At 39.9% G+C, this 12,280-nt stretch overlaps 1 protein-coding gene and 2 pseudogenes across 1 annotated transcript; 1 reads left to right on the top strand and 2 right to left on the bottom strand.

Moving 5' to 3' along the window:
- Nucleotides 1-266: 266 nt before the first annotated feature.
- Nucleotides 267-1,028, bottom strand: LOC131773297 (uncharacterized; annotated as a pseudogene).
- Nucleotides 1,029-6,432: 5,404 nt separating this feature from the next.
- LOC136279352 (uncharacterized) overlaps nt 6,433-12,280 on the top strand; it is an 8,301-nt pseudogene continuing 2,453 nt past the window's right edge.
- On the bottom strand, nt 6,932-11,116 carry LOC131786972 (uncharacterized). Its single transcript, XM_059104025.2, has 2 exons — nt 10,572-11,116; nt 6,932-9,811 (listed from the first exon to the last, which is right to left on the bottom strand). The coding sequence occupies exons 1-2, from the start codon at nt 10,759-10,761 to the stop codon at nt 7,647-7,649; spliced, it is 2,355 nt and encodes a 784-aa protein (XP_058960008.2). The 5' UTR covers nt 10,762-11,116; the 3' UTR covers nt 6,932-7,646.

Raw genomic sequence — 12,280 nt, 5'->3', positions numbered from 1 at the left:
CAGTTAAAAGAAATGCATCGGAGAATAGAGAAGCTTTAAAACTACTGTCCGCATAGTGCTGCTCACTAGTTCAGTTTTTAAAAAAAAATTTTAAAATCTTTTTTGTTGGGTCGCGACAGGCGTAAAAAAAATGAGAAAATTAAAAATTAAGAAACACACTCACGATTTAGGGGCTAGCCTGCTATCGCAACAATCTCCAAAGAGTTTTGAGTTGGTGATTATTATTTACTTATTTATTTCATGGCCTTACAATTTAATTTACAAACTTAAATTACGTAGTCCCTATATTGCGAGGCTAAGACAAGCAAAAAAAAACCGATGATATTGTCTTGACCTCACCATTGCCTCCACATCCTATCATTGAGATACGTCTGAACGTCATCACGTGAAATGCCACGTCGTGCTTTAATAGGAGCCTTCAAATTTGCCCACGCCAATTCTGCTTCCTGGGTGTGTACCCCTGTCGCTGGATCAACAAAATTGTTGGCGTGGACAACGACTCAATGCCGGGCTACGTGATTGGGAAGATGCTGCTCAAGGTTTTCGTAGGCGCCCCAGTCGTCCGTGATAACCTCGCTCCCAGGAAGGAGACACTTCTCGAGAATCGATAAAAGAGTGTTGCGATCCCTTCTTGCAACCACTTCATAAAATCCCCTAGCAGGTCTTGTAGCTGTTGAGATGACTCCGAGTACCCACACGTCTGGAGCACGTCTTCCTCTGTTGTACTACAGAATATGGCAATAATTAGCACTGCTAAAGTCTGGGTGCTTAATATATTAAAATGAGCTTGTTTGTTGTTGTTGTCGTAGCTATCATTGTTATTGTTACTATTGCTATTATTATTATTACTATTATTATTATCATTGTTTAACACTAACCTTCGCCACATGATTCAATTTGCTTTCATCGCACTTCACCAAGGCTGGGCTGCCAAAGGGGATGAACGGGTTGTTGGTGATGTCCTGGGAACACACACCCTCCAAACGTCTGAATATAGTGCACACCAGATTTCTATTCATGGTCATCATTCTCGATGTTCGTGTTCGTGTTTCATCGATAGACCAAAAATAAAGTATCATCATCATTTCCCCCAGAGGAATTTTGGGGAATTCAGCGAAAAAGCTTTTGGCCCATAAACTTCTCTTTTTCTTGCATGTCCTGCATCTCCTTAAGTTAAAAAAAGAATAGATAACCGAAGTGTAAGTTATAAATTACTTTTATAATTTAAAACCTTCGTTTTGCCTTTTCTTACAAGCCTGTACTGAAACAGTATTTTTTTTCTGAAACGATTCAGAAGCGGACTTAAGCGCGTACGAAAGCCTTTAGAGGACGCAGAAAGAGAAAGATTTGCGTAAGTTAATTTCTTCAAAATTCACATGAACTTGCGTGTCTCGCGCCTCCTTCAAAGCGAGGTATGTTATCAACTTTTAGTGAAAATTTAACTCCTAGTCAGTCCAACCCCATTTGTAATTCTTGTGATATTTTTTATACTACTCCATCAGTTTAAATTTTGCCCCAGTAATGCAGAATTTGAAGTAATCTTTGACCATTTGTACTAAATCAACTCTTAAAAACATACATTAAGTAAAATTAAGCATTTTTCTGAACTCCAAGCAGTATAATAAGGCGAACTTTGAAGGTAACACTTGTCGGCGTTCCTTTATAGCGTAATTAAAGCTCCAACCTGACCTTTCAAAAGAGAAACCGTGAATAAAATATATGGTACACATATAATATACTTATTGCAGCAACTAACCATTGATAACCGTCGATGTGGCCATCGGTTCTCCCAACCATAACCATGTCCTTGTGACAAGCGCCGCAGTGAAGAGGATTCGCTAGAAGCGAACGATTCTGCAGCCACCGTATCATTCTTGATACAGGGTACTGCCTTAGAGTAGTAAAATAACTCAAGTCCATAGCGCGATAGGAAGTTTCCGACAAGAAAACAGACGCAATGTAGTCTGATCAGAAAAGAGAGCAATGACCAAGAAAATGAGCTCAGTGAACCGCCCTTTAGGTCATTTCGAATTAGACCCGGAATTTCCCTGGACTATTGTTTCTGGAAAATTTGCAACCAATTACTGTTGTATCGGAAATTGTGTTTTTCTTTCATTTCAGCCGTGAGAAGCTTTAAGAGGCTGTCTCTCTTATTTCCACCCGGTCAATTTTGCGTCAAAAATAATTTTGCCTGAAACTCTGTTAACAGAAAGACTTTACCTAGGAAAGAACTAAATTAGATTTGGTTTGATTCGAAATAATTTTCTGACTGCATTACGGGCCATAATTATTTCCCATTCCGTAGGGACCGTCGCAACGTCTCGAAAATTGAAAAATAGGCATATTTTGTAACGTTGTAAAATATTTGATTCGCATAGTTAAGCCACAGAATTTATATCAGATTGCTTAAAAACCTTTCTAGTTTGCCAAGAAAGTTAGAATTTGCCCTCTCAACAAATTTGAAAAGGCGAATTTTAGCATATTCTGACCACTAGAAATCGCTATCGGCCGATGGCCGTAAATAACCTTGATTTAGACGCTAAGTTTTGGGATTTGGGACCTGGTTGACGATTCTATCCTACACAGCCGTTAAGTTTAGACCTTTATAGGCAAAAATATGCAAAAACCCCTGTACGTTTTCGATTTTTCAAAAGTTATGACCGTTTGAATCAGCACATGTACGAGCATTCGCGATTTTTTCGCCTACACCAAAATCGAACCACTGGAGCAGATTTTGTCATAAATACAGCTTACCCGCTTTGCAGCCTGGCTTCATGGCTCACTTCAGAATTTTTCTAATAACCAAATTGGTGAAATCCATGATAACTTCAACAAATAGCTACGTATTGCCTTCGAAAAGTAGGCGGCATCCATCGTGATTCGTGGTATCAAAACAAATGCCGGAATTGGCCACATTTCGCGGTGAATCACCCATTTAACATCGCTGCAGAGCTGAATTTTTTCCAAAATCAGAATATAAACTCTCCATGTCTGGAAGCTGAGGGAGAAATGAAGGTTTTAGGCTTCTGAAGTGAAGAAATAATCGCTTAAATTTAGATCCAGTTCGATGTTATACTGTTCTCACAAAGGTCCGCACAAAAGAGAAGACCGCTGATAGCTTGTGCCGTACGTTGTGCCATATGGTTTTGTTTTGTATCCCAAAGTAATATTTGGGCAGAAAAATTTTGGATGAAAAGAATAAATGCTTTTACCTGGAGTTTGATATCATTTAATTAATAAATAAGTTTCAAATATCCTGAGCTTGCTTCTCTCGGTTCCGCGTCGATTGTGTCCACAGAACAGCAACCTGTCAATAGCCGGAGAAATCATGGGTTTTTGTGAAATTTCAGATATTCCTCGCTTTCCAAACTGGTGAACTGGACTTTATGATAACTCCAGCAAATACCTCCAAAATTCAGCGGTCGGCATCTGTCGATACTCTTCTTTGACTCGTTGTTGCGAACTAAACTCGAAAACTAAAGCCATGTTTCGCGCTTAATGTCCCGTTGAAACTTTGGATTGCAGCTGCATTCTCTTCAAGAATCAGTCATAGAACTCCACCTGTAAGTCTATGTGTCGAAGTTTGGCGTTTTGGAATTTAAAGCTGAACGATTGCACTATCGTGCATAACAGAGGTCCGCATTAGTCATAGCGGGTGAACCCGCTAACCCTTTACTTTTTTTGGAAGGCCTGCAAGTGTAGTATGGCATGCAAGTGCTTTTTCGAAACCAGAGAGGCTTCAGTCTGTAGCGAGTCTTCAGCGAGGTTGTTAAAGCTTTCATTGGACAGAGGATACGCATTGACGAAACACCCAGTGAAGGGAACAACAGCTGCAGTAAGAATAGTAGACGAATCAAAGAACACTCTCTGTATAAATAAGATTGAGCATTTTAGTAGCTTCCACAACTTCGATTCGAATATGGAGATATCGGTCTGAGAGTTTGGAAATGTTATGGCATCGGTAAAGGGAAGTACATTCCATATGACGTAATTTATATCAAGCACCAAGGTCAAACGTCCCTTCAAACCATAGAATCTCAAGGGTTTTATGATCCTCCTGAAAAGCGTGTGGTCAAGCGTCGTTCAAAGGGCAGCAAGGAAACAGAGAGTACAACGCCATTGTTTGAATGCTCTGTGTTTGGATGTGGTGAAGTGTTCGAAACCTTTTCGCAGCTGGAGCTGCACCTGGACGTTGGAAAGCATACAGTCAGCAGGTTAAAGCCAGTATGATGCAATCAAAAGGGACTGGGCCCTTAAGTTCTCGTCGATAGATACCGCTGGTATCGAGTGTTCGAGCTGTTCGTTAGATTCTAGTACACCACTCACTTCTCCCGTGGATACTTCGTCCCACTCGTCTTTACGAACAGGATGGGCCGTAAGCAAACCAAGGGGCAGCGTTAGATTTTCAGAGAAGGTAAAAGAATACCTAACGGCACGGTTTACACTTGGAGAAAGAACTGGGCGAAAGGCTGACCCCGCCCAAGTTGCAGTGGACATGCGAAATGCGAAAAATGAATCAAATGCACGTTTGTTCACTAGAGAACAGTAGCTGACAAAGAAGCAAGTTCAGAGCTTTTTCTTTCGGCTAGCAGCAATGCGGCGAAAAGATCAGGGTGTGATCGGGATATCACTGGATGAGGAGGAAGATATCCAATGCATCCAGGAAAATTCCGAGAGATAAGATCCTGTAGACAAAGTTAACAAAGAGATCAAAGTCTCACATCCAATCTGCTACGATACGTAGGACCTCTGTGAACGTTACCACAATAACACACTTCAGAAATTCAATGTGGTTTTGTTGAGACCCATCTGTAGTCATTTTGAGATCCCTGTAAAATTGAGAGACAAAAAACAGATCCTCATAGACAAACTGTTGGACGTGATTAGTGATTGTCAGTGTGTTTCTCAGTAGACTTATGTAAACAATGTCTTATACGGTGGCTGAAGTGTAGAATATGCTCTACAGATACAAACTACCTTTACTTCCGATATCAAGTTCTGACAGCGTTGTTATAGTGTAATATATTATAATATCTAGTAGTCAGTGAAATGTTTTGATGAAATCGATTGAAAATTTACCAAAAGCAACACTTATAACATCTGTTCATACGAAGCATGTGTCAAGTTTTTAACACGTTGGTAGCCGATTTCTCCGGCTATTGACAGGTTGCTGTTCTGTGGACACAATCGACGCGGAACCGAGAGAAGCAAGCTCAGGATATTCGAACTGGATCTAAATTTAAGCGATTATTTCTTCACTTCAGAAGCCTAAAACCTTCATTTCTCCCTCAGCTTCCAGACATGGAGAGTTTATATTCTGATTTTGGAAAAAATTCAGCTCTGCAGCGATGTTAAATGGGTGATTCACCGCGAAATGTGGCCAATTCCGGCATTTGTTTTGATACCACGAATCACGATGGATGCCGCCTACTTTTCGAAGGCAATACGTAGCTATTTGTTGAAGTTATCATGGATTTCACCAATTTGGTTATTAGAAAAATTCTGAAGTGAGCCATGAAGCCGGGCTGCAAAGCGGGTAAGCTGTATTTATGACGAAATCTGCTCCAGTGGTTCGATTTTGGTGTAGGCGAAAAAATCGCGAATGCTCGTACATGTGCTGATTCAAACGGTCATAACTTTTGAAAAATCGAAAACGTACAGGGGTTTTTGCATATTTTTGCCTATAAAGGTCTAAACTTAACGGCTGTGTAGGATAGAATCGTCAACCAGGTCCCAAATCCCAAAACTTAGCATCTAAATCAAGGTTATTTACGGCCATCGGCCGATGGCGATTTCTAGTGGTCAGAATATGCTAAAATTCGCCTTTTCAAATTTGTTGAGAGGGCAAATTCTAACTTTCTTGGCAAACTAGAAAGGTTTTTAAGCAATCTGATATAAATTCTGTGGCTTAACTATGCGAATCAAATATTTTACAACGTTACAAAATATGCCTATTTTTCAATTTTCGAGACGTTGCGACGGTCCCTACGGACTGGGAAATAATTATGGTCCATAATGCAGTCAGAAAATTATTTCGAATCAAACCAAATCTAATTTAGTTCTTTCCTAGGTAAAGTCTTTCTGTTAACAGAGTTTCAGGCAAAATTATTTTTGACGCAAAATTGACCGGGTGGAAATAAGAGAGACAGCCTCTTAATTACTTTTTTGTGGCGATTATTGGATATCCTGGAGTGTTTAGCGAACACCTCATGCTACCGAGAGTTACCAAATCTCAACCTCGTTCTCAGGGTCTCTCATCTTCCCGCCCCTTGGAGCGAGCGAGGAGAGACCCTGGTTCAGGCTGGTCACGTGTCTGCCAGATTTTAGCAGGTTACAAATTAGGGGTTTGAGGGAGGGGCGAATAAGTGAGAATTTGTCTCCACTTAGTCCACTGTCGAGCGTAGCTACACGTGAAGCGCTTCGAACTGAATTATGTCAACTGGGAATATTCAGCAGACGCCCAAAAAAATAAGTAGATCTTCCACTACCGTAAAGGTCAGTTATTGCAGGCTTTGCAAATCAGTAACAGACGTATCTTACTCGAAGAATATTTATGGAAAAGGAAATCACGCCTTGCTCGCTGCTGCTCAGGACATCTATGGCCGGCCTTTGAGAAAAGACAAATTTTTGCCACATCTACAATATAGGTATGTGAAAGACGTCTGAAAAATTATATTGCATTCAAAACGGTGATCAGCGAAACCCAGAGCTCTTTTGAAACAGTGAAGCGATGCACAGAAATATTGCCATCTGTGCCACGCACCTTGGCCGAGAGCGGTCTAAATTTTGTCACGATACAAACAAAAATGCAGTCTTTGCCAGGAAAAGAGGTAAACAACTTTATGTTCAATAGTGTTTTGGCAGATTTGTTTTTAGTTACGTCTCGACGTTCCCAGATGTTTCTTCATGGTTCGTACGCTTTTGACTTTCTGACATTCCATGACTTTCCATGACTTTTTCCATGACCTTTTCCGATTTTCCATGACCCAATTGTTCAAATTATTTTTCTCAATATATACTTACAGTACCATCAATTCGTTTTTTCCTTGCATGTTAACCAAATTGTAGAAAAGAAGAAGATGCTAAGACCAGTTAAATTCATACGTATAACACGGAATCTTTATTTCCGTGCAACAAAATGACACAAGTGCAACAACACGACGTAAACAGATACTTTTTTACTAAACTTTACAGTCCAGAACTATATCTTTTAAATTTCCTAAGATAAACTTTACAGTCCAGAACTATATCTTTTAAAATTTCCTTATAAAACTGTACAGTCCAGAACTATATCTATTAAAATTTCCTAACAAAATCTATACAATGCAGACTTAATTTCCTAACAAAATCTGTACAATCCAGAACTATATCTTTTAAAATTTCGTAACAAAAACTGTATAATCCAGACTTAATTTCCTAACAAAACCTGTACAGCCCAGAACTATAAAATCTTAATTTCCTTACAATACAGTCATTGTTTCAGTGTTCACAATTGCAGTATGAGGTTTCAGTTTTCATCTACAATATAGAAAAATATATGAGTGCATCCTTGTATGAACAAATCTATTTGTTCAATGGTTAAATGCTTGCAATTCTGGTAAATAACTTCAAGAAAGCAGTACTTTTGGACAGGTTGTCACTCGGACTTATTTATCACACTCTTCCAATTCCTTGTTTAAGTTTTCTAGTTCTATCTTCTTCTCCTTTGCTGCATTTCTGAGTGCATTTGATTCGGTTAACAAGACGAGCTGCCTCTTCACCTCAGCCTCTTTAGCTAATTTGTCAGCATCAAACTGTAAGGTGGTGATCTCTGTTTCAAGTCTCTTCTTTTTCTTCTGGAAATCAGCTTTTGCTTCATCCACAGATTTTCGTTTGTGGCTTTTGGCAACATTTTTCGCAAGCTGTCGCTGCTCTTCAAGATGGGCGTGATACCGCTGTCTTCCTGCTTTAGCAGAGGTAAGAAGCTCGTTCGAAATGACCAATTTATGAAATCCATCAATACTCAATATGTGGTCATGAATGGTGCGTTGGGCAACGAAAGTGGTCTCCTTCATATTCTCAATCATTAGCTGTCGGTTAACGGAAAATCCCCTTTCTACACTTGCTTGCCCATGTGAGAGACACAAGAGGAATTTCACAACGTCCCACAGTTTGGAAAGTGAACCGACAAGACCAATGTGTTTTTGGAGAAATGCATCCAATCTCTGATCTGTAAAGTCAAAGTCTTCAAACTCAGACTTGTGCACCTGTGTAGCCCGTTCCGTAAATTCACTGTACTGTGACAACAAAATGTCACAATCATGAATATCAACCCTCTTGCATTCTACCAATTTCTTGAGGACAATCTTGAACCTCGCACAGCTTGCTTCTTTCTCTGTCACAATATGAATCGGATCCAAACAGCACAGGTTCCTGGCAAGGGAATAGGCAATTGGGGTCTTCTCAATAAGTTTTCCAACTGTAGCTGTAAGGAACGACTGGAATTCCTTCCTAAATTCATATGTCTGACGATCACTGATTTTCTTGGCTGCTTGCAATTCTTTCAGCTTCGTGGCAGCAACAAAACCAACATCCAACTTCTCCACGTCAAGGCAATTCTCCCTCTTCTTGAAGTCAATCTTCAGAAGCTTTACTGCAGAGCTGGCACCCTGGAGTACATCAGCTTTCACGAACCTTTTCATGAGACCACGAATCACCTTCTCTAGACTGCTGGCCACAAATGGTAGAAGAGGGCTGTCGCTTTGGAACTGTACCAGAAATGGTTGCAGCTGTTTAGCCACTGACTCAAAAGCAGCAAATTTGAGAGGCATTAGTGGATCTTGGGTTGAATCTCTTATCGTCTTGTAGGACTTTGAAGTTGGCACACTATATTTGCTGCTACGTTGCACCGTTGTCACATAGAAAGTGACTTCTTTCCATATTTCCTGGGCCCGTACTACAACTGGCAGGTTCTCCAGCCATCTGTGCTTGCAGTACTTAATTGGAAATACAACACTGCTGGTTATTTCTGTGTAATCCTCTCTTCGTGCTGGTGAATCCACAAATAACCAATGAAGAGAAGACAGAACTTCCTGAATGCTCCAAGTAGATGCCTTTGATCCAGCTTTGAAAGCATTGTGTACAATGTGAAGTCCACAAGAGCCTACGTTAACTAAGATGGGTGCGTTTTCGTCAACCTCAGAGATCAGTTCCTGGAATAGCTCATGCAGTTTCCAATTCACGTTAGGCCCGTCCATTGACAACTGCAATATGTTGGACTTCTGAATCTTGATACTATCAAGGTAGCTAACGATCTTTTCCAAAAGGTCGTCGGCTGTAGCATGTCCCAGAAATACAGAGGTTAGGTACCTTGTCTGCACTCTGGAGTTCTTTGCATCCCAAAACCTAACATGCAGATCCATCTGCTTGGTTTGGGTAACTTTATTGTGCGATTCATCAAAAAGTAAAACAAACAATTCAAGTTTTGTGACTTCATCCGTAAGCTTACGTTGGAAATAGGGTGCTATGCCAAAACAAGCTAAGTAAGCACATTTTTTCTCGCCACAGGAAAACTTGCTGGCTATCTGGCTGTCCGGAAACATACGTTTAAATAGTTCTGGAATGTCCTCACAGCTCTTGTAACTATAGTGAGACAAGATTACTTTCAGTGCCCACAAAACTTCTGCAGCAAGTGTCTCATTTGAAGCCACATAATTTCTTATATCACCGGCACCGGAAGAACATGGCTGTTCAGAGCGTCCTACTTCATGTGAACCACGCTGGCTTCCAACAGCAGGTAAAAAGTTTCTGAGGCTGGCATTGCTACTCTCGTCTAAAATCAAATTAAAAAATGTTTGTTTATGAATATCGTCAAAAATGAGCCCTAATTAAATGAATTTACTGTCACAGAAATCCTGGAATCTCAAAATTTCACAATAGCCTCATCGAAATTGCAATCCACTTATAAAAATAAACCATATTTTACAGGCGCCACAACAGAACTGAAGGAGGGGGGGCTGAAGCCATAATTAATCCCAATGCTGAGCCACAAATGTCAAGGAAAAATAAAAACTCACTTTTAGTGTATTAGTGTTGTATCGCATAGTATTAACTATTGTATAAATTTTGTATTAATAAATAAAGATGCGCTAAATAAAAAAATATGAAATGGCCGTTTTGCTAGTCCCTCATAATACATTAACTTTATATCTGAAATTTAATATACCTCCGAGTTTAGTCCCACCGGCCCCCAACCACCCCCCCCCCCTGCAGCCTCTCAAAAACTCAAAAGAACACTCTTGCCTAAACATCGGTACAATCCATGCATTATCTTTGTCATCCCGAAATTAAAAAGACATTTATTTATATTCTGTCGCTTTAGATGACAAATTCTTTTGTTCTGTTTGATTATTTTGCCGATTCTTATTACACCACAGCACTTAAATCTATGTTATACCCAATACAGGCTGCATCCTAAATGAATCACGAGTTGGTACAAATATCGAGACAAATATCTAACGCAAACATGCATTTTCTTGTCTTGATGCAAACTTTAAATTCTAGTAAATTCAAATTTGAACACACAAACGTACCTTTAACAGCATCGACGTGCTTCTTCGATTTCATGTGGCTTTTCACTGCTGCTTCTCCCATATTTTGAACAGCGAATGTCTTTTTGCATGCTTTACATTTTGCCTCTGACGAAGAACTCCCGCGTTCTATCCACTTATTATACTGCGGGTTACTCAGCCAAGCATCTTGGAATTTGCATTTTCCAGGCATTATATATTAAATCTGCTTGAATGATCGCTCAAGCTCATCTTTACCTCGTGGCAGGCCTGGTCGCATGGCGATGCTGGGACTCGGCCCCAGGTCTCAGCAAAAACGTATCACACGGTATCGGGGGAAAAATGCGCGTTTGTCGTTGCAAACACGTAAACAAGGAATAGTTTATTAAACAAAAACTTGTGAAAGCAAGGAATTTTCTTTATTTTCATCTCGGTTTTTGCAAAATGTCAAATTATAACAATTTTCCATGACTTTCCATGACTCTGATCGAAATTCCATGACTTTCCAGGCCTGGAATTTTTTTTTCGAAATTCCATGACTTTCCAGGTTTTCCATGACCCGTACGAACCCTGTTCTTTGCCGCTTCCGAGTTGCAGGTATTTTTTCTAAAGGTGACAAATTTCTTTCAGAATGAGCTACCTTTGATGGACTCAGCCACTGTCGGAGATGTTTGGGAAGACGATGACCAAGATTAGGTAAATTTGTACATACATTTTTTTTCCTGCTCGTTTATCCGATATCTCTCCTTCTAGTACCTATTTTCTTCAGAAGAGGAAAAATATGTGCACACGATTGCGCGTACTTGTTCGCTTTCCTTTGTTTACATAGTTTGACATGCCAGTGTTCATTTAATCACAAATAAACCTACGGCTGCCGGTGCTATTTTTTATAATGACTTTTACCTGGAAAAAAAATTTTCGTAGACAAGAAGCACTGAGACAGATTCTGGAACTGAGATGCTGTCAAGCCTTATGAACCAAGTTGATAGAGAGTTAGTGGAAGTGACAAGAAGAGGGACCAACTCGGTTCTTAGATCAAGGGGATATCTTGGCTTGAGCACGCTAAATTTTTCAGAGATCACAAAACAAATCCAAAACCTTTGTCCGACAGTGTTCAGAGTTCTGTCTCGGATGATCCTGTTAGACCAAAATCCAGAAAAGAGAACAGCTCCACTGGCACTTTTATACGGGTTGATCATCTTCCAGAGATGTCACGAATTAAGTCGGATACAGCGAGTGAATACCGCACTACTCACCAAGGGTGAAGCAAGCCTAGAGGTAATTCTAATTATTCTGAGTGTTACATTGCGATATGATTGGACAAATTAGAAAAAAGTTCGGTAGCGTTAGTGAAAAAAATTAATTTCAGAAACAATTTATTCAAAGGGTTGTGGTTTGGGGTGTTTTGGAATTAATTGTAGTCTGCGTTTATCCGTAAGTCTTCTTATTCGACAATATGAACTTTACCACAACACGAATCCGGGTCATCCCATTTGTTAGGTCCTCTATTTGTTTTTAATTTCAATGGTGTACCTCACAAAGTTGCCACTCTCCACTCAAGCCAAGAATGAATATGAGCCACAACCTAATACTGAATAGTCTACTTTTTATTTTTATTTTTCCTCAGCTGATAGATCGACTCCACAAATATGGTTTTTGCCTTTCAAAAACAACGAAGTATACGATTCAAGAAGAAATAGGGCATCATTTCCTATATCATGCAGTTGAATTAC

Source organism: Pocillopora verrucosa, chromosome 3 (assembly GCF_036669915.1).
Source record: "Pocillopora verrucosa isolate sample1 chromosome 3, ASM3666991v2, whole genome shotgun sequence".
NCBI classification, from domain to species: domain Eukaryota; kingdom Metazoa; phylum Cnidaria; class Anthozoa; order Scleractinia; family Pocilloporidae; genus Pocillopora; species Pocillopora verrucosa.
This window is presented reverse-complemented; position numbering and strand designations above follow the sequence as displayed.